The sequence below is a fragment of the Cavia porcellus genome, unplaced genomic scaffold, assembly GCF_034190915.1.
Source record: "Cavia porcellus strain 051 isolate PalLab524CR breed Dunkin Hartley unplaced genomic scaffold, mCavPor4.1 scaffold_7, whole genome shotgun sequence".
Taxonomy (NCBI): domain Eukaryota; kingdom Metazoa; phylum Chordata; class Mammalia; order Rodentia; family Caviidae; genus Cavia; species Cavia porcellus.
The window spans coordinates 73,337,074-73,363,016 of NW_026947490.1; the positions used below are offsets into that span (position 1 = coordinate 73,337,074).

At 47.4% G+C, this 25,943-nt stretch overlaps 1 protein-coding gene across 6 annotated transcripts in view; it reads right to left on the bottom strand.

The window, feature by feature from the left end:
* Positions 1 to 13,549: 13,549 nt before the first annotated feature.
* Fam120b (family with sequence similarity 120 member B) overlaps positions 13,550 to 25,943 on the bottom strand; it is a 105,578-nt gene continuing 93,184 nt past the window's right edge. For 2 of the 6 annotated variants that reach the window (XR_010048918.1, XR_010048917.1), the window contains exons 7-12: positions 24,402 to 24,556; positions 24,238 to 24,298; positions 22,604 to 22,712; positions 20,016 to 21,949; positions 19,519 to 19,611; positions 14,375 to 14,407 (exon numbers count right to left, since the gene is read on the bottom strand). Coding sequence is in view for 4 of the 6 variants with exons in the window: in XM_013148966.2 (XP_013004420.1) it covers positions 14,367 to 14,407; positions 19,519 to 19,611; positions 22,604 to 22,712; positions 24,238 to 24,298; positions 24,402 to 24,556 (459 nt within the window). In the remaining 2 variants the exon portion in view is untranslated. Of the gene's footprint in view, positions 14,408 to 19,518; positions 19,612 to 20,015; positions 21,950 to 22,603; positions 22,713 to 24,237; positions 24,299 to 24,349; positions 24,557 to 25,943 lie in introns of all 6 variants that reach the window. The other 4 variants (XM_013148966.2, XM_013148968.2, XM_003466466.4 and 1 more) reach the window with 4 other exon arrangements.

Consider the following 25,943-nt stretch of genomic DNA (forward strand, 5'->3'; position numbering starts at 1 on the left):
CCTGGCCTCTGTCTTAGTCCCAGCTGCGGACAGGCTGGGCAATTGGACCACAGCTGCCGCAGCAGGGTGGCCTGGACCTTTGCCCGGGTGATAAAACACTAATGTGATCCCTGTGGTCACAGCTCCTCTGCTGCTCAGCTTCCATGTGGCCCTCACGCTGGCCCTTGGGGCAGCGCCTCACATGGATGGGCAGCCAGTGGGTGGGGGATACGCTGTGTGCACTCCGACAGTGCAGAACAAGAGGGGAAACAGAATCTAAACGGGGACGCTAGATTCCCAGGACTCGAAAGAGAAAAGAGCAAAGGGTTAGTCTGACCCGGCTCATGTCAAGGTCTCCATCCCATGCGGGGCTGACAGCAGCCAGAGGAGGTGGTTTCCAGGAAGCGCTTGCTCCTACCTCCTTCAGCCAAGCCCCAAGCCGGACACCGCCCAGAGCCACCTCTCTGCCACTGAAAACAACTGATGGATGCTTCCCAGCACAGTGGTGGAGAGCAGTTTATTTGTTCCTCTAGCCCAGCTCCAAACAGCATGGGGTTGGACAGATGTCCCTCCATGGGCGGGGTGCTGGATGCGAGAGGTTTGGGATGTCAGATACCTCCTGAGGTCGCCGAGAGGGCCCCTGGGTCAGGCCCGGTGCCTGGCTCCCAGATTCACCCGCTTCACCAGTACATGCCCGGCGTGGGTGTGGGTGTGGGGTCAGGGTCGAGGGGTGCGGAGGACGAGCAGGCTGGAGCGCTGAGGAAGGAAATGTGGAGGTGGAGGGGAAGACCCCTTCCAGCCGATCCCCAGCCCGGCCCGCAGCCCGCCCCTCCCCCAGCCCCATTCCAGAGCACAGATAAAAGTGAAACCTGAGTAGCAAATGTTTGTGCTGCAGCCGCCAATCAAGGGCCCATCTCCATGGGAACAGGCGCACTTCACAGCCCTGTGAACAGATGGCCAGTGAGCAACAGGCGGCATATGTTCCCGTGAGCCCTGACACGGGCACAGATGGAGGGTGGGTAGGAGGTGGGCCCAGGACATAACCTGACATTTCCTTCTCCCCCTTCCCATTAGGGGCTGCATTGTTGGCGCGCACAGAGATTAGGGGAGCCTGAATAGCCTGGGGGTGGCTGGGCGCCGATTACTAACACTCCAGTGCAGTTTTAGTCCTACTTACTTAACCATAGTGCAACATTAGCGACAGCCAGGAGCCGCACAGACCCTGGTAGCAGCCCTGCCCCCTGTGCCGTCTGTGTCCCAGGCCTCTGTTGTCTGTGGCTTTTACAGCAGAAGCCAAAACTCCCTGCGTGGTATCACGGGGGAAAGGGACGTCTCCAGGAGCACAGTCACAGGTGCAGGTGGGCAGAGACTAGAAAGTGGAGGAGGGGCCACGGCTCAAAGCTGGGAAATGCGTGGGCATCACCGCTGTCCCCATCTTGTGTGCCCAAGCCACTTCACCCCACCAGACTCAGATCGTCTCTGCATTTTGATTGTCCCTGAAATAATGGCTAGCCCTGCCACCAGCCTGAGGTGATGCTTTCTAAATTCTCCTGCTGGGTCAAATGCAGTAGAAGTCTACCTGCAAGCCCAGAGGAGCTGTCAGTAACCCTGCTTTCCCTAACAAAGCAGGTTAGACTGTGAAAGACACCCTTAGGGACCAGAGGAAGGAACGAACTCAGTCTGTACAAAACAAATGTCCTAGTTGCACTGGGGATTCCAGGGGGAAGAGAAAACTTCTGGGTAAGTTCAACTACCAGGTCCAATGCCATCAACAAACAAGATTCCTCACATGCCTGGGGATGGGTGCCATCTGAGAACGCGGGACTTCTTTACTCCTTTCTCATCCTCTGGTTTAACACACAGGTGTGCTCCTTCTCCTGAGGTAACCTCGTGTGGAGACTTTCATCTGCCTTTGCCACCCCCATGTGAAGGCAAGAATAGAAATCTGATCACTAATGCCTAATCCCAAGAAGCATCCAAAGAAGCACCCCATAAGCCATGTCTCCCCAGTGACAGGCAGGGAGCTGTTTGTAGGAATGTGTACGTTAATGACTGTTACAGACTGAGAACTCCAAGCAGGAGAAGGTTATGCTGGTTCAGTTTTAGAGGTTTCAATCTATAGTGGCTGGCTCCATGGCAGGGCAACCCAGCAGAGAAGTGTCACAGAGGAGAAAGAGTCCCTGACATGCCAAGCAAGAGGCAGCCAAGCAGCAGCACCTAGCCTCTCCCTTTCCCTTATTCAGTCATGCTACAAACCTATTGTTTGGTGCCACCCATTCCCAGGGGATCCTCCCCATTATCCACACCCAGAACTATGCTAACCCAATCAGTACACTGTCTTAGTTAACTATCACACACCTTAATCCATAGTTACACACCCAAATCAGCTACCTCCAAAAAGCCCTGCCTAGGAGGCAGCCTAGGAGGCTTTCAGGGTCATCTAGACACAAGCCATAACACAGATCTGGCCAACTCTGAAAAAACAAACTCGCTGGGCCTGGCCTCCCACCACAGAGGCTGGGTCCCCATGTCCTTCCTGCTCTGAGCTTAAACTTCTCGGGAGGTCGATGTCTGCCGAGCACCCTCTCCTCTGCTGTCTCCTGTGGCTGCCTCCCACCAGTCACTGGGAACCCTGAAGTACGGTTGTTTTGTAGCTGTTTTGTGGTTCACTCTTAGTCAACTCCCTTCAGAAATGATGCCTGATTAATGTGCTCTGGTACTGTGGCAGGTGCTGCACCGGATTTTTGCAACTACAGCCTGCAATGTGGAAAGAATCACTTTTGGAACAAAACCTCACATTATTTTTGCAGTTTACAATAGCTGTGGGCTTTTCTTGGGGCTAGCACTGCTGTCTGAAGCTTCTTTGGTCTCTGCCATGTGTTCCAGCAACTCTGTGTCCCACCAGGGCCTGCTTCTGCCTGTGTCCATCCACAGTGGCTCCCAGTGTGAGTGGAGCCGCCCTGGTCAGAGCATTTGTGCAGCTGTTAGCATGGCCAGGTACAGCCTGTGGCTGGGCTGGCACAGTACTGGGCTGCACTGGGCAGTGCAGAGTTGCCGGGGCCAAGTGGGAATGCAGGAGGGAAACATGAAGCAATCAGGAGGAGGGTGCCATCTGGGCCATCCACGGGAACACAGGGGTCATCGCTGCCCAGTCTGTGCCCAGCCTGCAATTGGCTTTCCCCACAGTCTCTGTCCAACGCATCCCCTTCCGTGCTGCACTGCCGCCATGGTGATGTCTTTACAGTCTGAGGAGACATGCTTTGAAAGCTCACAGTCTCAAAGGCCATGCTGTGCTGCAGCCACCTCTGCATCCTGGAGTCACAGGAAGGGGAGACCAGAAGGGTGCCTGGGCACTACCTAGGCACCACCATTGTGCCAGAAACCACTGCAACTGCCCTTGTGGTGGTGTCAGGAGCCCAGGAAGAGCCCAGCTCTTGAGCCGAATGTGTCTGCTCAGGCTACTGTCCCCAGGCTGCATCACCCTCCTCTGTCCAGCTGGCATTGGCTCAGGAAACATGAGCTAATTTTAAAGTTGGCCTAGAATAAACACTACTGGGGAACTGAATCCTCTACCAAGTAACCAAGCACATTCCAAAGTCAAACGTGGTGCTGACGGGAGGTATCCCCAGAGCGGCCACTGCCAAGACCACATGTTCTGGGCCTGTCAGCAGGACAGCGCTGGGCTCAGCTACACGTCAACACTGCGGAGGTATGAGAACAGGCTCCACAGTCCATCTAAATGGACAGTGGTGCTGTCTCAGGCCTGGAGAGCCAGGCCCACCATGTAGGACAGACTCTAGCCTGTGCTAAGAAAATGGAGGACTGTCCAAATTGCTCCCACTCGCCACGCCACGGTTGGTAATGCCACAGCAAAGTGGTTTGCAACACAGAGTGAGTGTGACAGGAAAGCACATGGGAGAGAGCCTCCGGGACTATAGGAGCCTGGTCCTCAATGGAGCGGTGACAGGAATGTTTGGCGATTGACCAAGGGTCCTGGAGAGAGCGTCAGCACAGACAGTAGACAGCCCATGGGGCCCACGGTCCCTCCCTCACCCACATGATCTGACTCAGTCTTGCTGCTTCAGTGTGGTTGTAACCCAGCCCTGAAGGGACACAGAGTATCTCTCTTTCTTGCACAGGAATAGCCCAAGCTGGCTTAGATCTACTCCACTGCCCAGGACCCACCTCTGCCTGGGACCTTTCTTTGATCCCAGGCAGAACTGCTTGAACTGCGCAGGGGCTAGAAGGGTGGTGGTCACTACTACAGTGAGCTCCAGGAAGGCGGTGGGAGAAGCCAGGCCCACACCTCCGGCAGCACCTGCCTCTAGCTCTTCCACACTGTGAGGGAGCCAGTGAGTTTATGAATGTCTAAGCTATGGCCTTGAGTGTTAAAAATTGTCTCCATTTAAGAAGTCAGGAAAATCAGTAATACCGGTTTTTGTATTACTGAGTTTTTTTTTTTTTTGGAAATATCCTTTACATCCAACAAGGTGATGACATTTTAATAAATGCGAGTCCTGTATTACTATCCGGAATGTTTCTGCCTATTGGGTCCCTCCTGCATTCCAGCCTCATAGATACCCTGCAGTGCTCCCCCTGGGTGCTAGAACCCCAGCCACGTCATGCGTCATTTCTGATACTGGTAATCTCTTTGTTCTCCACCAGTCTTGCTAATCTTTTCAAAGAACTAGTTTTCAGTTCCATCATAGGTACCTGTGTTTGCTGTGTTACTTCTTCCTTGTCAGGTGGACCCTCACATTTTCTTCTTTTTCTAGTGTAGGCTTTCAGGAATGTCTGCTCCCACTAAAGAATGGCTCATCTCTGTGTCTGTATCAGAAATGATGGAAAGCATGTGAAACTTCTGGCTATAGTTTATACCTATATGGCCCCTGCCCCGCCGAAGCCTCCTGTGCTCACATGTGGGATCTGGTAGAAGAGGTGGCCACACGGCAGGCTGTAGTTGGAAAAATCCGGTGCAGCATCTGCCACAGTACCAGAGCACATTAATCAGGCATCATTTCTGAAAGGGGTTGACTAAGAGCAAGCCACAGAACAACTACAAAACAACCGCACTTCAGGGTTCCCAGTGTCACCTGCCTGCGGTGACTGGTGGGAGGCAGCCACAGGAGACAGCAGAGGAGAGGGTGCTGGGCAGACATTGACCTCCCGAGAAGTTTAAGCTCAGAGCAGGAAGGACATGGGGACCCAGCCTCTGTGGTGGGAGGCCAGGCCCAGCGAGTTTGTTTTTTCAGATCTGTTGGCCAGATCTGTGTTATGGCTTGTGTCTAGATGACCCTGAAAGCCTCCTAGGCTGCCTCCTAGGCAGGGCTTTTTGGAGGTGGCTGATTTGGGTGTGTGACTATGGATTAAGGGTGCATGACAACTAAGACAGTGTATTGATTGGGTTAGTATAGTTCTGGGTGTGGATAATGGGGAGGATCCCCTGGGAATGGGTGGCACCAAACAATAGGTTTGTAGCATGACTGGAATAAAGGGAAAAGGAGGCAGGTGCTGCTGCTTGGCTGCCTCTTGCCTGGCATGCCAGGGACTGTTTCTCCTCTCTAACACTTCTTTGCTGTGTTGCCCTGCTGTGGATCCAGCCAACTTTTACAAACTGTGAGCTAAGATAGATTTTCCTCCTTTACCTTGTGGGTATCAGGTATTTTGTTCCAGCAACAAGAAAGTAACTAAGACAGTCTGAATGTGACAGTCTTAATTTTTTTCCTTCTTTTTTCCTGTTTTTGCTTATTCTTTTGTTACCTTTATCTAATTCCATTAATTTCATTTAACAACTTAATAAGATCCTCTGTCTCACTTGCCCCCTTCTCATCTTTGTTTGTTAAGTTTTCAAAATTTATTTTTTTCCCATTCACTACTCTATCTTTAATAGTATAAACATTAAGTTTTATTAATCTTCAGGTACTTAATTCTATGCTATTACTGTTGAATTCTTTTTTATTGTTAGTGAAAGCATAGTTGCTGCAATTAATAGGTATTTCTGTATGTCAAGTATTGACTGTATATCAATACTCAGTGTTTATAATTATAGATCTCTTTTCCATGGTTAAGAGTGGTACATTTTGGTTCTTATGTATGTCAATAGCCAGTCTGCTTTTGAGATTATTGTTTTTGATTTATTTGCTATTTCCAGAGTGACAGAGTTGTTGCTATTAGGTTTTCTCTGTGTGCTAACATCTGGATTGTGCTTGTGTTATTACCAATATTGTGGTTCTGGACAAGTGGGTGCTAGGCCAATTACACTGCATCCTCCAATGCCAAATTTGAGGTGGTTGGATCTTGGGATGCAGGCAAAGGCCTATATCCAGAAAGCAACACTGAAAAACAGACATTATCTAAAGAAATACCCAGATTACTCACAAAGTCTTTCCAGTATAAGTGCCTGAAAAAACAAGAGAAGAGAAAACAAACAAAACAATAAAGTAAAAACATGAGACAAGGGGAAAAAAATGCCTCCCAAAACACTCAACTCTCCCAAAGCTGATCCCTACGGTGGAAGAAGCATCAAAGTGGAGGAATTCAAAAGCTACTTAGTTGAACTCTTTAAAATAATAAAAGAAGACAAAGTAGACTTTAATCCAAAATTGATCAAAAGAGGCAAAAGTCACTATATTAAAAAATCAATAATGTGCTTGTTGAGTTCAAAGAAGATATAACTAAACAGATAGTGGATTTAATAAAAAATCAGGAAGTTTACAGAATATGCCAAAAAGAAACCCTCATGATCTACACAAAATGATGCAAAACATTAATGACCAATTTAACAAAGAATTTGAGTCCACAAAAATGTATGACACAGAAATCCAGGAGATTAACAACTCTGCTCAAAGAATGGGCAGCAGAAGTGACCAATGCAAGGAGAGTGTCAGAACCAGAAGTTAGGGCTGAGGGGGACCAATTACTCAGGAAAACCTTAAAAACAACAAGAGAACATTAAAAATGAATTAAATAGCTGCTGGATGATGCTAAGATGACTAATCTAAGATTAACTGGAATTAAGTAGAAAACCAGAAGATAGCACAAGTAGCATAAAAAACCTCTTATAGAAATAATACCAGAAAACCTCACAAATATGGGGAAAGAAATAAATATAAGTGAGACATACAAAGATCCAAATAGCCATGATCAGAAAAGAATGTCTCCATTACATTTTATTGTCCAAATCCCAGAAGTCCAAACAAAAACACAATCTTAAAAGTGGGTAGAGAAAAGCAAAAATGGATCACTTTTCCAGGCAAATCCATTGGAATTACAGCAGACTTCTCAACACAAACTTTAAAGGCCAGGAGAACTTGAAGCACTTTCAAGAAAACAATTTCCAACCCAGAAAGATACATCCTGCAAAACTATCTTTCAAAATTGATGGCAAAATGAGCTATTTCTATGACAAAGAACAGGTAAGAAATTCATGACCACCAAACTGCCATTCCAAAAAATTCTCAAAGAAATCCCAGAAAGAGATAATGTAGCTGACCATGCCAAATACACTAGTAGAATGAGTAGACCAAGGAGAACAAGCAGTTAAACAAGAAAGGAAAAAAGGGAATCAGCAACAGGAAAATAATAGATGACAGAAATAAGCCAATATGGTCTCAAGTCCCAGTCAAAAGCACAAACTGGCAAAATGTATCAAGAATGTGGTATACAAGAAACACATTAATCCAAAAGGAAATTTATAGACCAAAAAATCAAATGATGGGAAACAATATTCCATGCAATGGGATATGGAAAATACGTAAGAGTAGGTAACCTATTTTCAAACAAAGTGGACTTCAAGTCAAAATGCATCAGAAGAAGCAAAGGTCACTACATACTGGTTAAAAGAGCAATTAAATAGGAAGAGGTAACAATTATGAGCATATATGAGCCAAATACGTGCATATCCAACTTGATGAAAAAAACACAATTAGATTTTAAAAAAGAGCATGGGAACAACACAATTATAGTGAGGGGATCTCAGTAGCCCCCAGTGTCATAAACAGATCCACTAGACAAAAACAAAAAAATCAAAGAAATATCAGAGTTGAACCAAATCTTCAAAGAAGTGGGCTTAATAGGCAACCATATTATTCTCAGCACTCAGAAGCATGAGGGAGGAGGATCGTCCTGAGTTGAAGGTCAGCCTATATTACATAGTGGGACCCTATCTCAAAAAACCAAAACGGGGGCTGGAAATTTAGCTCAGCGGCATAAGTGCCTGCCTTGCAAGCAGGCAGTTGTGAGTTCGATCCCTGGTACCGATAAAAAGGAAAAAAAAAAAAAAAAACCCAAAATGAAACAAACAAAAAATAGATATCCTCAGAGTGTTGTACTCAACAGCAACAGAATATACATTCTTCTCAGCAGCACGAGACTTCCTCCAAATAGACCACTTACTAGCCCAGAAAACATGCTCAAATAAATGAAAAAGAGCCCTGAAATTATATCATGCATATTGTTGGCTCACAGTGCAATGAAACTAGAAATCAATAGCAAAAGAAACCATAGAATCTATGTAAACACATGGAAATTAAATATATACTTTTAAATAATCAATGGCCATAGAAGAAATCAGTTAATTCGTTGTACCCATGGATAACTCTTCAATGAACAACACAGGGGCTACACCAACTTCAACAAAGTATCACAAGTAAAGAGCTGTGACATCAAAATTCTACTGATGTTCATATATCAACAAATGGTCACAGGATACACACTGGGCCAACCACTGAGAAATACACAGGCAAGCAATTGCTTCTCACGCATCATGACATCAGGTAGCTGCCAGCAGACACAGCCCTGGAATTGTTTCAGACTCAGCCTGTCCCTTCCTTCCCCAAACACAGCTGTCCTAAAACAGTCCTGCTGACTAGAACACAGCTATGTGGAAGTTTATTCTTCTCTGAAAATACATTCCCCTGTGTGTCTATGCACTAATACATTGAACATGACCCCTGCACTTAGAAGTACAGCAACATGTGTGGGCAGAGTCGCTTCTGAAGGGCCCCTGACCAAGGTGTTGTGTCTGCAGCTCTGTATTTTGACTCCTTGTGCTTTCATGGCACTGGCCTTTCTCTTATGACTGCACATACAGGCAAAAACCATCTAACATGCACATGGCATCCAGCCTGCCATCCATGTATCAGCACTGAACAAGGTGTGCAACATGGCGCTTAGAGTCCATGTGCTGGACAGCATCTTTGGCCACCAGAGAGGCCACTCCCTACCATGACACGGCCATTTGAGTCCAAGTCATCTCGGGGACAAGTGAAAAAACTAGTCTCTTCTATAGTCCTGCTGAGGGGGAGGCACTGGGCACAGGGAGGCCAGCTTTGTACAGACCAAGCGCTAGATCAAGGGCGGCACTGCAGGCTGGTCTTGACTCCAGGTGGGTTCCAGGTGTCTGCATGTGTGCAGCTATAGAGCTACAGCCATGTGAAAGCAGATGCTGAGATGCACTGGGAGAGCTCAGGCTTTCACTGGATTGTGCCCTGCCTACTCTAGGACAAGCGTCTCCTGAGCCCTCAGGAGAGCTTAAGTGGAGAGCTGCAGCCACTGCTGAGGTCAATATAAAAATTACCTTAAAAAGTTTTGCCAAAGATGCATGTAACTCATAGAAAGAATATGAAGGGCCAATAAATATGGGGGGGGGAGGAAACCTCAGTAATATTCAGAGAAATGCAAAATAAATCGAACATGTTTTACTCCACGGGTAAAAATTAAGATGATGAAGTTCATGGACAGTGCAGTGACAGATACAAGTGGTCAGCACTCACGCAGGCCTGAGGCACTGCCACCATTTGAAAGGTGATTTCATAGCATCAGTCAAACAGGTAAACACACTATGTATTCAACTTCAGTGTTTGCCGTACATAATGCTCACATCTCTCATGGGGAGTTGGTACATGTACACACCTGTCTTAATGCTTGTATTTGTCCTCTTCCCTCCTTCACCCCTTATTCATCTTTTGTGAAAGATGTATCTGCCTATTTCTTACTAGCTATCTTTTGTTTTGCTCTTTATTTTTTGGGTATCTCATATAAAAGCCATGTGATGTTAAACTTGTGTGTCTGATTTATTACACTTAACATCATAAGCTCTAGGTAGACCCATTTCCCCACAAGTGAATCAAATTTATCTTTTTATAGCAGAATATTACTGTGTATAAATGCCACATTTTATCCATTCATCTGTTGAGACATAGGCAGGTTCCAAAATTTCGTTACCATGAATTGTGTTGCTATAACCATGGGTACACACATATCATTATACTATGACGTCTGTCACTCTTGGAGAAGGAATTAGAAGGGATCATCTGGGTCAAATGAAATGCCTTTTAGTTTTTGGAGGACTCTCCATACTCATTTCCGTATCTGCTGTACTAGTGTACATTCCCACCAATGTAGAAGGGCTCCTTTTTCCTCCTTTGCTTGTTAACTGATATCTTTTTTTTATACTGGGGATCGAACTCATGACCTTGTGCTTGCCAGCCAGGCACTTTTGCCCCTGAGCTAAAATTCCTGTTACCTGATTTCTTGGTGAGAGTCAGTCTTTCTACAGATAACTCTAGAAAGATGGTACCTCATTGTTGTTTCGATTTGCATTTCTCTGCTGGCTAGCAATGCTGACCATTCTCTCACGTACTTACTGGCCATATGTACTTCTGGAACTGTCTCTTCACTGCAGTTGCTGTTTTCAACTGGGTCTTTTATGTGGGGAGGGCTCTCATTTCTTTGAGTTCTTTATATATTCTAGCTATATTAAGTCCCTGACTTATGAACATTGGAGTTGCAAACTTCAACCAGATCTTGCTTTACAGACATTCGTAGATGTGCACACATCACAGAAGTAGGTCATGTGTCTCCAGACGCTGTCAGAATTGTTCCACGGTGTGCACACTGTACAGTGTGACTGTGCAGCAGGTGGTGCAGTAGCTGGGAACTTACTGCACTGTCTGGTTAATGCTTTACACTGCATATTTGCATCAAAGGTGTATAACTAGGCTTTGTCAGACTTAGGATTGGACCAGATTTACAAACAATTCATTTGTAAATTGAGGACTTGCTGTATTCCTTTCAGGAATAATTGGCAAAGTTTTTTCCCATTCTGTAATTTGTCTCTGCACTGTTGTTTCCTTTGCTGGGTGGAAGCTTTTTAATTTGACAGAATCCCATCTGCTGATTCTTGATGCTTTACCTGTGTAACTGAAGTTGCTTACAAAGTCCTTTGCCTACACCTAAATCTTTCTATATCTGCCAGTCTTACCTATTTTATGTTGCAGCAGACTGCTTCTGCTTTAACATTCAGATCTTTCATTCCTTCTAACTTTAACTCATGCTGACAGATAAGGGTCTAGATTCAACCTTCTGCATGTGGATCATCAGTTTTTCATAAGTAAATTTATATATGTATACTTTTCAATCAGTTTTTATTGGTATATTTTAGATACAAAGAATGACCACATTCATCAGAGAATTTATACCTGTACATAATACAACTTTTTTCCTATTCCTCTATCCTCCCTTCAACCCCAAATTCTGTCCCCATTTATAAGTTTTTCCATTTTTTCTTCTCGTTTTTCACTTTTTCCTTCCTTTCCTCTCTCCCCCCATTTGAACATTTCCTTCCTGACAAGTGTATTTTTGAATTAGTAATTGTATCTGTTTTTATCAATTTGCACAAATAGGCATATATTATAGATGTAGCATTAGGGAGTTCCGGTAATAACAGTGGACAAAGAAACATTTTCTATGTCTTTGGTCTCTCCAACAAGTTAACTTTATCCTGACTCTAAATATGTTCTTAAACAGCATAAATGCAGAAATGAAGTCTCCTGAAGCATTACCCAGCCTTCGAGACACAGTGAAGTCAGCTTGAAGCTACTGACTCTGCTGACCCAATGTCTGGGTAACTGCTGTGTCCCCAAGCAAAGACATCCAGGTGTCTTTCCTATCCCTGATGCTTTTTACAAAAATCCTGGTTCACTTGAAATGTCTTCCAAGTAATGAAAGAAATGTGAAATTAGAGTAATAAATGCATCTTTTCACATGTAAACTGATCAAGAGAAATTCTAACAGATTTGACTGCAGAGGTAACTTATAAGCAATATGAAACTTTTTGTTTTGGGTACCAGAAATTGAACTCAGTACCTTGTTCTTGCCAGGTAGGTGCTGAGCCACTGAGCTATATCCCTGTTTTTTTTTTTTTTTTTTTTTTTTTGGTGCTAGTAATACTGTGAAAAATTCAATGCACTGGACTTTCTAATGTAATACTGATAACATCAACACAATGCCTGCTTAAGTTTTAACTGAATAGAAATACTTTAGTCACTTTTTTTTTTGAGAGAAAAAGGGTCTCAATATGTAGTTCAGAGCCACCCTCTAACTATGCAGCCTAGGCTGGCCTCAAACTCATAGCAATCCTCCTGCCTCAGCCTCTGGAGTGCTGGGGTGATAGGTATGCACCGTGATGCCTGGTGAAGAGGCAAGACCACTATAGGAACTATGTTTATAGAGGAGTTGTCAGCCCACGCATTTTCCCAATCGCAGATATGCAAACTGGGCAGGACTATGTTTAGAGGCTTACTTTGATTTTAAAGTAGCAACAACTGGAAGGATAAAGCCTCTAGCAATCAGGAACAAGCATATCTTAACCTGGTAGCTTCAGAATGGCAGTGTGGCTCAGAAAAGACACCAGCAGGCACAGCCAACTCCCAAATGACAGACAGAGACAAGATGTTAGAGTAACAGGCAGCATACACACAGAACTCCAACACCCCCGGGCAAAAAAAAAAAAAAAAAAAAAAAAAGGGGATAGAGTAATGATCAAAGTATATTATGGGTATGTACAAACCTGACAAAATGAAACTCACTAATCTGTATATACAATGAGTCGGGGAAAAAAAGCTTCCAAATACATGCATAGCAAAATGCCTGGAGGACCCCTTCCTAAGATGTTCTTAGCGTTTGTCTTGCTGGGTGGGAGGTTGGGAGTGTAAGATACTTGTCTTCCTCTTTATACTTTCTTTTTAAGCAGTTTTATTTGCAATTAACAGTTTTTATAATAAAAAATTCTTGTCTTCTAAGCGAACCCCAGTACGTTTCCCATTATTAACACCCATAGGTACAGCTCAGTTTAATGTGAGGATTAAAGTTTCAACTCTTGGATTATCTGGAAATTGCTCCGTGGTAAGGATTACTCTGAACTTGGATTCATTTAAAATGTTTTTTAAGAAACAAATGCTCTTCAGTATTCACAGATAAAGAGCAGCAAATGTCCCATTCATTAGCAGCATTATAAATCAGGCTTCTTGGCAGCTCGGCTCCTGCCTCCTCTCAACATGTACGCTGCAGGCTTCCTGTCTGATCGCACTGAGAACTCTGGCCTTTTCACAGGGACTGCCATAAAGCACGGAGCCGAAACCTGGCAAAATAAAAGGGTGATACCACCAACAGGCCCACACTATATTCTGCCTCAGGCAGAACCAACCCTTCCACCGGGAAGGTGAGAACTCAGTTTCTGCTTATGTTTCTGTTCAAGCACTTAAGAGAACCAGAAGGAACAGTTGGAAACTTGGTTTTTGAGTAGAATCTTTAATGACAAAACTTATGAAATACTAAATGTGGTTATATCGTTCAATGATACGGGAAAACATCTTCACAATGCAGTGTTGAGTTTAAAACTATAGGACATAGTTAAGATTCCAATGTATTTTATTTCATTTATTTTTTGGTCCTCGTAATGGGACACAGTACCTCGTGCTTCTCAGGCAGGTATGAGGCTGCTGAGCTGTACCCCGGCCCTTCTAATTTATTTTTTTTTAAAAAAAATCAACAATGCCTCATACAAAGGGTACAAAGAACGAGATGACACACATGACATTAATACTGACTTTTCTGGGCAATGGACTCAGACACAACCCATGTAAACAGGCTTCACCTGACTCCAGGGCAAACCCAAGGCACAGGGCATTTCTTTTTCTTCTTTCCTGGCTGCTGGTTGCTGGCTGCTGTGGCGCTGCACATGGAATGAATTCAGAGAAAATGGATTCAGACAAAGCGAGCACACACAGATCCAGGTGATCCAGGGGTACATCCTGAGAGGAAGGACACAGGTTGAGCCCAGCCACTCTTCCCTTCCGGATGTGGAGAGGCAGCATCATTACGGACTCTTCTATGGAGGAGCCAGCAGCTAGGGCTGTGTCCAGCTGCCACGTTCTCCTTGCCACACTTCTTCTGGGCAGCAAACTGGTCTTCCACCAGGGTGAGTCCAGTGAGGAGGGTGCAGCATGTGACCCTGTTAGGACCTGCTCCTGGCGAAAGCCTCGGACCATACAAACGTCGTCTACTGGCTCTCCTGAAGACACAGGTGAGGGGCTCACTGCTAGATTCTAGTGCCTTTTCCATTGGTCATGCTCATGCTGTCTGCTCCCTGCACCAAACAGACAGGACAAGCGACATCAAGATTAACTCTTTCCAAATACTCAAACAAACCGGCGCACTTCTGGACTGCATGAACATGGCACATGGACTTGTGTACGGGAACAGAGCTTTGTTCTTTCAGCTGCGGCCACCTGCCATTAAAATTTCCTCTATAATTATTCCATTAAAGTGGAAGCAATTAATTAGGAGCTGGTGCTGTGAGTGGAAGGAAACTGTCAAAACTGTTCCTCTAACACCAGTTCCAACCATCTGCATGATATCTAGACATTTATTACTTGCTAATGATTTTGGAAATGGAAATTCATATGCAGATGGCTCACAAGAGATTTTCTACCAAGCATGGGGGAAAAGAAAAAAACCATGTGTGTGGCTTTTCCAGGGCTAAGCCAGACCTTCCTTCCCCGGTCCATGGCACGGTTGGCCATTTTCTGCCTTTCTGATAGACGGGGATATTGGGAAGACTCAGAGTATAGACATCCTCTTAGCAAAAAAAGGTGACAGTTTATCACACCTTAAAAAGAGCACTTGCACAACCTTTCTCAGCTCTTGTTTTCTACAGAGCATGGCCTTATGAAAGCACCATGCCTGATGACCCTCAGAGGTGTGAAGACTCAGGGCTCCAGCAGGAGGCAGATGGCCAGGACAAATTAGCATCGTGATTCCCACACCCGTGCTATCCCAGGTGATGAAAAGTAGCTCTCTGGCCTCTTCAGAATTACCATGGAGAGGGAGAATGTCAAGAATCCCAGGCAAGCTCACAGCTCCCAACTGTGGAATCTAACACATCATTCCTCCTGGCTTGGGAACAGCATTAAGGGCGAGGCCTTGGTGCCCAATTCTTCTTTGTGTGGCTGTCCCCTACTTCTTTGAAGCTGACCACCTCAGCAGTGTACTCCCAGGGAGGTCTCCCAGAGCTCCTGGTCCCCCCACCCTGGCCCACACGTGTCCAGGCTCTGGAACCTTGCCAACTCTGGCAGGAACAGAACACTTTCATCAGGAGGCACTTTTAAGTTTGCTACCAAGAATTCTGCCTTTTGATTGTACCTGGGAACACAAAATACAAACATAGGACTATGTTCACTGCAGGCAAAATACAGCAAAAAATGTGCTGCCTCAAGTCCAGCTGTAATAATCAACAGTGACAAAGTCAACTGTTGAACCTTGAAAACATCCCACTCCTTGGGAAAGACCACAGTACTTTACTAGAGGATCTAGATCAGAAAACTAGCACCACCCGCAGTGGCCTGTGGATTCCCCTCCACACAAGGCCAGCTGCAGTCACTGTGCACCCTGCTCGCCAGCACCTGGCAGGGGCACCACTGCCTGGGTCCCAGGACCCTCACCAACACCAGTCCAGCATGCCACAATCAGGCCAGCCTTTCACCTCCCGACCCTGGAGCCTCCCCGCGCCTGGACTATTAGGGTCGTCTGTGTTCCTATCCTGATCTGCCTCACAAAGCAGGGCTCTCCTGCTTTAGGAGATCTAGGTCCACAGTGAAGGGAAAACCTCTTAGCATATTTCAGGCTGTATTTGGGCAGCAGTTTTTTGCTTCCAAGTAACCAGGACAGCAGTGGTTAAGCACACCCCTGGCCTTGCAGCCAGCGAGACCCACACCTTACTGCAGGGCCCCAGATACTTCCTGAAATTCCAAGTGACCACGTATCAAGGGTTTGTAAGTGCAGCCTGGGCAGCCAGGAGTGAGGAAGAAATGCTGATGTGCTCCTGCAGGCTCACTTGCTTGCTAGGACCGACAGTCTGCAACCCATGTGCCCTGGCACCGGTGTGTTTATGACTCACTGGCCACGGTCCTGTCACTGTTCCTTTTGGGTCAGGAAGAAATGCATGCTGTTTTGGTTATCTGGCTGTTTATATACATACATGGTACCCTAAAGGAATACCAGGAATGAAATGCAAACTAACTGGCAGTTATGGATGAATGCAGTGGATTTAAAAGCAAAATGCTGGGGCTCACAGTAGAAAGCCTGGCACTGTCTACCTCATCACAGCATGTGGACCTGCTCAGGAATCATCTGATACCCACAAGAATGTGCACTGGTATTGGGAAACCCACAGCTATCCAGGCTGTACTCAGTGATTCCGTTTCATTAAGTTAGTAATTGCTTAGTTTCTGCAAGGGGTGGAACCACGACCAAGAATTCAGGCAGAACCAAGTGCTGAGGATAAAGCAACACTGCAGGCAGACTTGTCTCCACAGACTTGGCTAAGGCTCTGATCACTGATGCGCATGAGAGAGAACTGGAGAAGGGCTGGACTAAGGACTAGAGAATCAGGAGAGGCACAATGCGCGCAGACTCTGTGGAGTCTCAGATGTACACCGGGGATACAGCCAGCATCCCTGTGCATCAACCATGCCTGCCTGCGGGTAGGATCACTGGGAACCACAACCACTTGAGCACTGCAGAGCTGGAAGCACATGCACCAACTCTGCATCATGCTTCTAGCCTGGGCCTGGAGCCGTTTTTTCCTGATCTGACACTACATGCCTCAGGGCTAGATCTGTGGGAGGCCCGAAAGCTCTCGCCAACCAGCTGGTAAGACACTCCGGCTGGAGGCTCTTGGCCTGACATCACCTGCCACCCAAGTAGGGCCTTGGGCTGCTGGCCACGTTGTGCGTGGATAACCCAAGGAGTTCCAGCATCAGATATTTCTGCTCTGGTATGGAAGTGGGAATGATGTGAACACTGACTTCATGCTTTAGGGAGAGTCACGCTATTATTTAATCTGCACGGGAGAAATTTCTGGACAGTATCAATGTTTTCTAATAGAATTTGAGAAAACCAGCTTAAGCTTCCTGCCAAGCCGAGGAAAAGGGACTCTCCTCGTCTAATGTAAACCACTGCGACCCACCAAGGAAAAGCATGTGGTAATGAATGTTCAAGAGGTTCTTCCGGGCCTACAGGCCATGCTGTAACAAAAGGCTTCATGCTGACACAGAGAGCTCAAGGTCACGGCCAGGCCTCCATGTATTTTCTTATTTTACTTTATTTTTTAAAGATGCAATTGATAGTGTCTGCTTTTTGTGGTACTCAAGATTGAACCAGGGCCTTGTACATTCTACATAAGCTGTCCCCATACCCCTTCCACATTTCCATTTTGCGACAGGGTCTTGTGAAGTTGCCCACGCTTGCCTTGAATTTCAGACCCTCCTCCCTCAGTCTCCCAGGTTAATTGGGATTACAAACTTGCCTCACTGCACCCAGTGACACTGTTTTCTTTCTGACAAAAAACAAAACCAAAAAAACCCCCATATACACACACACACACACAAACTTCTATAAACACTCACATAAATAATAAGAAAAACGCTAGAATGCCAGGAGAGTAACATGAGTAAGCTCTGGTATGAAGATGCAACGAAGACCCTGGCTAGATACTGGTTCAGCACCAATTTAGTGCTGTAGGTACAGGACCAGAATGACCTGCGCGCAGGGAAGGAATGGGAGGTGGGGACTGGAGCCAAAGTCAGGCCTGCCTGTGGGAGCCCATGGAAGGTGCCAGAGTGTGGGAGAAGCCTGCAGTTCTCACTGTCTCATGTGGTTTCAAGGCCAGGTACCCACAGGCCCCACACTATTTAGCCTGAAAATAGGGTAAGGCTGGCCTCTTCCAGACGATGGTTTTGTCAACAGCAGCCTGGTTTGCTTACTTACCCTTAGGTATTGGTATTTATTACTGTCTACCATGACAAAACAGAGTTATGGAGCTAAGGGACACAGAGGTGGTCCAAGCCAGCTGCCTGGCACAGGGGAGGCAGCATGAGAGAAGTCCAGGAGGATGTCACTCTGGAGACTTGACCCAGTGCAGGTCAGTGCACCCCTCCAGCTGGGAAAGTGTCAGTGAGGTGTCCTCTTCTCTAGCTGAGGGTCAGGAGGCTCTCTCAGCTGCGTGACTCGGTGGCCAAGTCTGCAGAACTGCAGGCCTTCCTCACTCGGCTGGCCCCATCATCGCCCGGCCTCATCTCTGGTCTCCAGATGGAGGGAGGAAGGAACAATCTCGGGCCACAGAAGGTGAGCACAAGTCACCTTGCTCACAGCTGCAACCCCTGAGTGTGGGCACTGATGAAGGAGAAACCAGGGAGAAGCAGCCACTTCTCAGTGAGTAAGAATGGCTTCTGAGAGGAGCCACCTAACGCAAGAAAGGCTGCCAGCTCTCTCAGGTTGCTGGGAGCCAGGGGAGAGGAGGCTCAAACATGGCTAGTGTGGGATGGGCAGAAAGGTGGGGTGGCCCCTCGCCTCCCCGCAAGTGACCACTCCGAGTCAGACACCAGCTTGTATTTCATGCTATGTCAGGGGCCACAGCCAGCCTTGTAAGGAAAGTCTGGAGGCCTTCAGCACATTGATGGCCTCTGGTCACTATGGACAATCTCCCGCCTTCACCCTGGTCAAGGGTCTCTGTGGAGTCAACTCGGAGCTCCATGGTCTCCATCCCACCACAGCCCGGGCTGTCCGGCTGGTCTTTCCCACACACTTGGTGCTGCTCCCAGGCGTCAGTCTCCGTTTAAGCAGCACCGCATCACAGAGCCCTCAGACCCCTTCCTTCGAACAGCAGGAGGGAGGGAGGCCCCACTGTCAGACGTTGCCCCAGAAGACTTAAAAGGTGCCCCACACTGTTCCACCTGGCGGAGCGACCTCATCACATGGCTGCAGGGCACCCTCGGCTCCAAGGTGGCCTGTGGTCGCTGCCTCAGCGCCCTCACCAACCCGTCTGCCCTGGCCATCCCCCCTAGTTCCAGGCGACTCATGTCCTTCGGGTCATTTCTGGCCTGAATCCCAGAATACTCCTGTAGCGATGTCTTCATCAGAAGGAAGAACCTTCCACACAAAACCTTTATAAGAGCCTTCTGCTGAGCAAATTATAATCACTCGGTTTGGAGGAGATGACTGAACTGACAGAAAACACAGTGGCAAGGGGCAGATGAGCCGGAAGCAAGCAGGGAAACAAGGAAACACACCATGTAGGGAATGAGACACGCCAGCACGCCGCCTGCCCGCTCCACTGTGAACTCGGGACCTGCGTTTGAGGCGACAACAGGATACGCAGGAGTGCAAGTGAAGGGCCGGCAGTGCGCGGCAGCCTCTTACCTGGCCCCTGGTCTCTCCACGGCTGTCCCTGCCCGGAACGGCTGTAGGCAGAGCTCGTCCTGTGGGAGCCAGAACTCTGTCTCCCCCACCTCCCTGTGGGAATACGGCAAATGCCAGCAGACATTACTCACGTTACCCTGGATTTAAAAGCACAGCAGGTCCCACAGTACCAAGGCTCACGGTGGCATGGAGAGCTTGAGTGGGCCACAGCACAGGCTGGCTCTCAGAGGGAAATGCAAACCTGCACTTTCCACCTGAAGGGGAGAGTGCACCTTCGGCCCAGGGGCAGAGAAACAGAAGCCCTGCAGGCTGCTCTGCCATCGCTCATCAATTCTACCCTGGGGGAAATGGGTCAGAAGCCATTAACCTGGAAAGCAAGGAGGGGCCCCGCCTCTGGTCCCCTCAAGCCAACTCATCCCCCACCAGACTCCTGCTCTGAGCACACCCCTGGACTTCATGAGCTCCTCCCAATATCCTACAAACTCATTAACACAAACCTTTTGCACTGTAAAATTCTTGTAAATTTCTAAATGTATCCTCTGTCTCCACTGGAAGGCCGACTAAGCACTCATAGATGAATTGTTTTGTTTTGAAAAAAATCTTGGTATTTCCTGGTGCTTCCACAAAGAAAGCAGCCCTAGACGGATGAGCATCTGCCACTGGTGTACAGACACACAGGGTGGGTTGGCTTGGTAAAGTGGCTTCAGTCAGTGCTCCTAAAGGCAGGCGCACACACACCACGCTACCTCCTATGCAGTCTCTTCAGTCTGGAGCTCTGTGCAAAGCCAAGGGATAAGGACCCACCCAGCACGCACAGGCCACAGGAACTTTAGGGCTGAGGTGCCACTTTGTGCTGTGCTGAGCAAGCCCTGTACCTCCTCCCGGCTGCCGCTCACACAAGGCTCATGATGGCCTCTAGCTGTCCCCTGGCCCCACTTTCTTCCACTGTCTGTGCAGTCGCCATCCTCAGAGCAGGTTTCGGAGTACAGTGCCCCCAGTCTGCAGTGGACAGAATGATCAGTTTCTGCACCGAGTTCCCACCTCCCTTCCCTGGCTCTTCCTCCACCACAGCCCCTTCCCAGACCTAACTGATGGCTTCCTCCACCTGCTACACTTCCCTGCTGCGGCGCTCTCAGGTCCTTAGTGAAGCCCCTCTGTGACTGCTGCCCGCACAGCGGAGCTTCTACATGGTGGTGTCAATCATCAACAGCTGCCAGCACACGGCACTCACTGCGGTGCTGCAGGTTTCTGCCTGGGTAGATCAGTTCTGATGCCCGGCACATGAGCTACCTGCAACCCCATCCTGTGGGCAGCTGTAAATTCAGGTGTCTACTCCCTATGCGAACTCAGGGAGGGAGGGTGGCTTTGCCCAGCCTCCGCCAGCAGCCCACAGGAGCGGGCACCAGCAGTCAGCACTTGTGCAGCTCTGCTAAGTACTACAGGACACCTGCGAACGGTGTGCCCACAGGTGTCTGGGCACGCAGGTGCCAGTAATGATGGCCATCTCAGAACCACCTGCATGGAGCCATCGGCAAGCCCCTCACCATCAAGCAATCACGATGAGGGATGGGTGCAGAGGGCAGACACTGAGCCCCAGGTGCCAACCAGTGAGGTTAGCAGGCAATACGAGCAGCAGGTGGTTTGTTTGCTTTGTAAGGAATAAACCTTTGTTACTTAAAACTCTATCTGCAGTTGGTAGGAGAGAGTTACAATGGAGAAAAAGGTTGGGAACAGAGAAAAGAGTGTTTTCTGTCAGTCTGGGACCAGCTCCACACCCTAGCTGAGCTCTGATAACAGCCATGCACGTGGCCCAGCAGGACAGGCTCACCCATGGGGCCAGGAGGGGACATACACAAGGGGACTGCCTGGGGCTTCTGGAGATGGTCTGGTGGGTAGGAGTCTAAAGTCAGTTCTCTTAGCTATCAAGAAAAATAATGGGGTCACTTACAGCTATAAACTCTAACCAGAGGAGGACACGAAAAAATAATTACAAGATTCTCATTAGTAAAATAAGCATATCCACCTCCACAAAAAACAAACATTCAATCAGTGAAATACAATTTTTCATCTACCAAGTTAGCAAAAACAATTTGTTTTAAATTGAAGGCCATCAAGGTTATCATCAAACGGATTCTTACTGCTGGCAAAGGAAACAAGGACACGAAACAAGGATTTCAGAAAACAAGCTGGCAACATTTACTAAGTGATTACATTTTGATCTATAATTCTACAAACTACACAGGATATTTAGTTTAAGGAAATAATGCAGAAGAAAGAGATGAGAAAACTGTTTAGAGCTGCAGACGGCACAACAGGCTCCATGGTAAATCCGAGGGTCTGTCTAGCAGTGGGAGAGTCTGGCTACCATTGGAGAGCTTTCGCATAACTGTCACGGGCGGAAGTTCAGTGGGACCGGAAACAGGGTTCAGAACTGTATCGAGAACCAACCATGATATAAAACCACAAGAAAATACTCCAGGGGAGTAACAGGGGAAGTACATCCCCTGTTAGCACTTGTCACCTGTAGGCAACAGATTTATAGGCCATTTGTACTGCCTTTTTCATTATGTTCTTTGTACTCTAAAGCTGTCTAACATGACTTCCTTAGGAAAAACTAAACCCAACTTTCGTAAAGTTAACAAACACTGCCAGTGGCCTCTGCACTTTGGAGGACTGTAAGAAGTAGGTTATACACACAGAGAAAGAGCATAATTATTCAATAAATAATGTAATCTTCCCTGAAAGTCTGTTTCTAAATGGGACCGGGATTTAAAGTACTAGGTAGCACTCTACTATATTAATCCTTTCTTTCCATTTCATCACCTTCCTCTTGGAGTTTTTTCTTTTCCTTTTTATTTAGTCAGGGTCTTACTATGTAGTTCAGGCTGACCTTGAACTCACTATGTAGCCTAGGCTGCTCTTGAATGCACAGAAATCCTCCTGCCTCAGCCTCCCAAGGGCCGATACTGCATATGAGCCATCATGCCTGGCTCTTCTGGAATTCTTTACCAGGAAACCTCAGGAAAGACCTGGGTCTACCAAGAACACTGCGTGACCAGGAAGTGAGCTGTCTGGTCTTGCCCACCTGTGTGGTGTGAGTTCCAGTGCGTTCGGCCCACGATGCGGCGGTTCTCCTTCATGCAGGCCTTACAAACCACTGCCTTCAGATTGTGAAATCTGGTGAGCCACGATCTCTGCAAATAGATCGAATGCTAGTGAGAGGTGGCCACACATTCTGGGAAGAGCCGGCCAGCACGTGCCAAGCGGCGTCGGACAAGGAAGCGACGGGACACACACCATGATGGGTCTGCCCCCCCTTCTGTACCAGCTGAAAACACTGCACAGCACTGCTCCCTGTGATCACACGAGGGTCTCAGAAGACTTTCCTGAGTCTCCAGAAAAGCGTCTTTCAGCAAATATGCCTACCTTTCCTGTGGGTTAAGTGGTCACTGGTGAAAAACAACCTGTGTGACTGCCACATTACCTCCCTGTTACAAGCTATGTATCTTCTTATTGGCATTCCTGGTTATGTGATATACTGAGTCCACAAACAGTAGCAGAACCGGCCAGGGATGCAGCTCAGCGGCTCTGGTGCCTGCCTGGCAAGCGCAAGGTGCCGAGTTTGACTCCCAGTACAAAAAAAAAAGAAAAAACAAAAAGAACAAAATGAGTATGTGCCAGGTGTGGTGGCAAATACCTATAGTCTCAGCACATGGGAAGCTGCGGCAGGACTGCCATGTGCTCAAGCTCACCTTGACTATACAGTGAGTTCAAGGCCAGTCCGAACTATACAGTGGGACATTATCTCAAAAATAAAACCAACAAGAAATGAACAAAAACCCAGAACAAAACAAATGAAACAAAAAAACAAAACAGCAATAGACGGAGGGCCCTGGGGGCAGCAACCCTTTCCTGTCAGCTTCCTATTTTACTGGTGAATATTCTATCCTGTGAGCTTGCCTCTTTTGTTAATCTGTTATCACTGTGGTGCGCAGTAACGATCAGGCATGGAAGGAGAGAGGCCCACAAGGGCTCACAGCTGCGGCCTGACTGTGCTGTCTCCTTGAATCACTGCTGCAGTACCTGATCTGCAAAGTGCACTTACCTTACTCTTGCTGTCCGTGCAGAATTCAGACCTCTCCTGAGCTCTGAGCATGGAAGCCCTGTGACACCCTGGAGTGTTTTTCCTTTGTGAGAAATGGCTGTGGCAACACAGCACCAAATGTTGCCTGCTCGGAAAGTGTGGGTTGTTTTCTCTAACAGGCAGCAGGTTCTCTCGCAGGCACAGCCTTCTCATCCCCGTAGGTATAAACGCTCCAAATGAGCCTGGCCTGGGCCTTATTTGGAAATCTTCCAGGAACCATGTAGTGACTACACTGGGACACTGGAGCCACGGCCACACCCTCACAGACACAGGAAGCCTCCTGAACATTCTTAAGTGTCCCCTCAGTGGCCTGGGGTCTACAGCAGCCCTTCTGCAGCCAGGAGAACTCTCTCATCCCAGGCAGTGGGTCTGTGCCACACAAGGACACCACGGTGATACTACTGGTAACAGGGTCCTAATGTAACAGAGTTACTGGACCTTTTGTCAGGAAAATGATCGTGGGAGTAAAACTAATCTTAACAGTCGTGGTGTAGATATTTGAAGCCTAAGACAATGAAGGCAAGTGTTTGTCTTTGTAGAGCTAAGTGGCTGTTAGAACAGATGGTCCTGCTCACCTGATGTCCAGCCCAGAACTCTGCATTTTCAGATGTGCGACAGGTGCTGCCCAAACTGTTTCTGAAATGTGCAAAGCAAAACAAAATGAATAAAAAGAAACCCTGAGCTCACATTTTGCTCCAAAAGGGCCTCCACAGCATATCCCTTTTCAGACTGCAGATACTTCTGGTGAAACAGCTTCCCGTCAAACACGTTCCAGGGCATGAACTCATTTGTCTCCCAGGGGAAGCCGCATGCGCTGTTGACCAGAGCCAAAGTGGTGAGGCCTCGGACGAGGAGGGATCCAAGCTGCACAGCTCGGGGGTTGATGTATTCAAGCTGTGGAGACAGACACACACACAGAAATTACACAACAGTGTCTCTGTCCAGAACCTAGATACCATGCTGGCCTGAGGGATGCTGCGGGTGAGTTCGGCTGAGGGAGAGCGAGGGGACCTCTTGGAGAGCTGACAGAGGACAAGCTCGCCCAGGCCTGCTCTGCGGATGCAGTTGGCCTGTCCTTATGCTAATTTACAGGGCTGGAGTAACTTTCCTTCCCAGGACTGCTTCCAGCTTCACTGCACAGACCTGACGGTCAGCATTTCAGGGTCACTCAGGACACCTGACAGTGCCCCTGCATTTCCCCTGCACACTGGTTCTCAAGTGATTTGCATGTGTTTATCGCTGCTGCTCTTTCTCCCTGCCTCTAACACGGCCTGAAAATGGACTGACAATTTCAGTGCTCTGAAATCTCTTGAGGTTTGCTTTGCAACCCGCGCCACATTTGTCCCTGGCGAGCTCTTCACCAGCACCTGACAGTGTGCACACTCTGTTTGGTCACGCCTGCGGGTCACTCTCCAAGACCCAAGCTACAGTGATCGCTGCTTGCTCTTGTGAGGTTGTTCAAGCGAAGTGCTGTGGTTTGACAATTCATGCAGTTCAATGCCTAAAACTAGAGCAATCAAGAGGGTAGAAACTGAACTCCCAATGGTGTTTTGGGTCTTTGGGAGGTGATTAGATTAAGCCATTAGGGTGGACCTCTCCAAAGGAGCCCTGGAAGTTTTCTAAGAAGAAGGAGACACAGACTTAGAATACCCACACTCCTGCCAGGGGTCCTTACCAGAACCAGGCATTGCTGCATGTCTTTCAAAGTGTGAGCTTAACAAACCCTTTTTCTTCATAAAGTAGGCTGAATAAGGTATTTTGTTACAGTGACAAAAAGCTGACTTATACACAGGAGTCAGTGAACTTTTCTTTCAAAGCAAGACAGTGAACAGTTTAATTCAGTCTGTTACATATTACCTATTCTTCCTTTGACCAACACTTTAAAAACATAAAAGCCACCCTTAACTTACAGAGGGGCATTTTGCTGAGCCAAGCTAAAATCTCCCTGAAGGAATACAGAGGCACTTGTTCCTTTTTTTAGTTCTCTCATTTCATCAAATATTTTGAAGTTGTGGAGGCTGATCAGCATTGCAAAGCAACCCTCTTCCACATTGGCTTATTTGGCTTACTAGCTGGACAAATCTTTTTTGTCCCTATACTTCTAGCTTCCTGGAATTCTTAGACCTTACATGCATGTCTGATAGGCAGCATCTGGTTGGTGGCTGGTGTTTTACTTTGGACTTTTTAATTTGAAGTGATTAAGGATCCACGGGAATGTGCAGAGAATACAAAGGGTCCTGTGGACCCTCTGTCCTGTTTCCCCACGGGTAAATCTGGCACA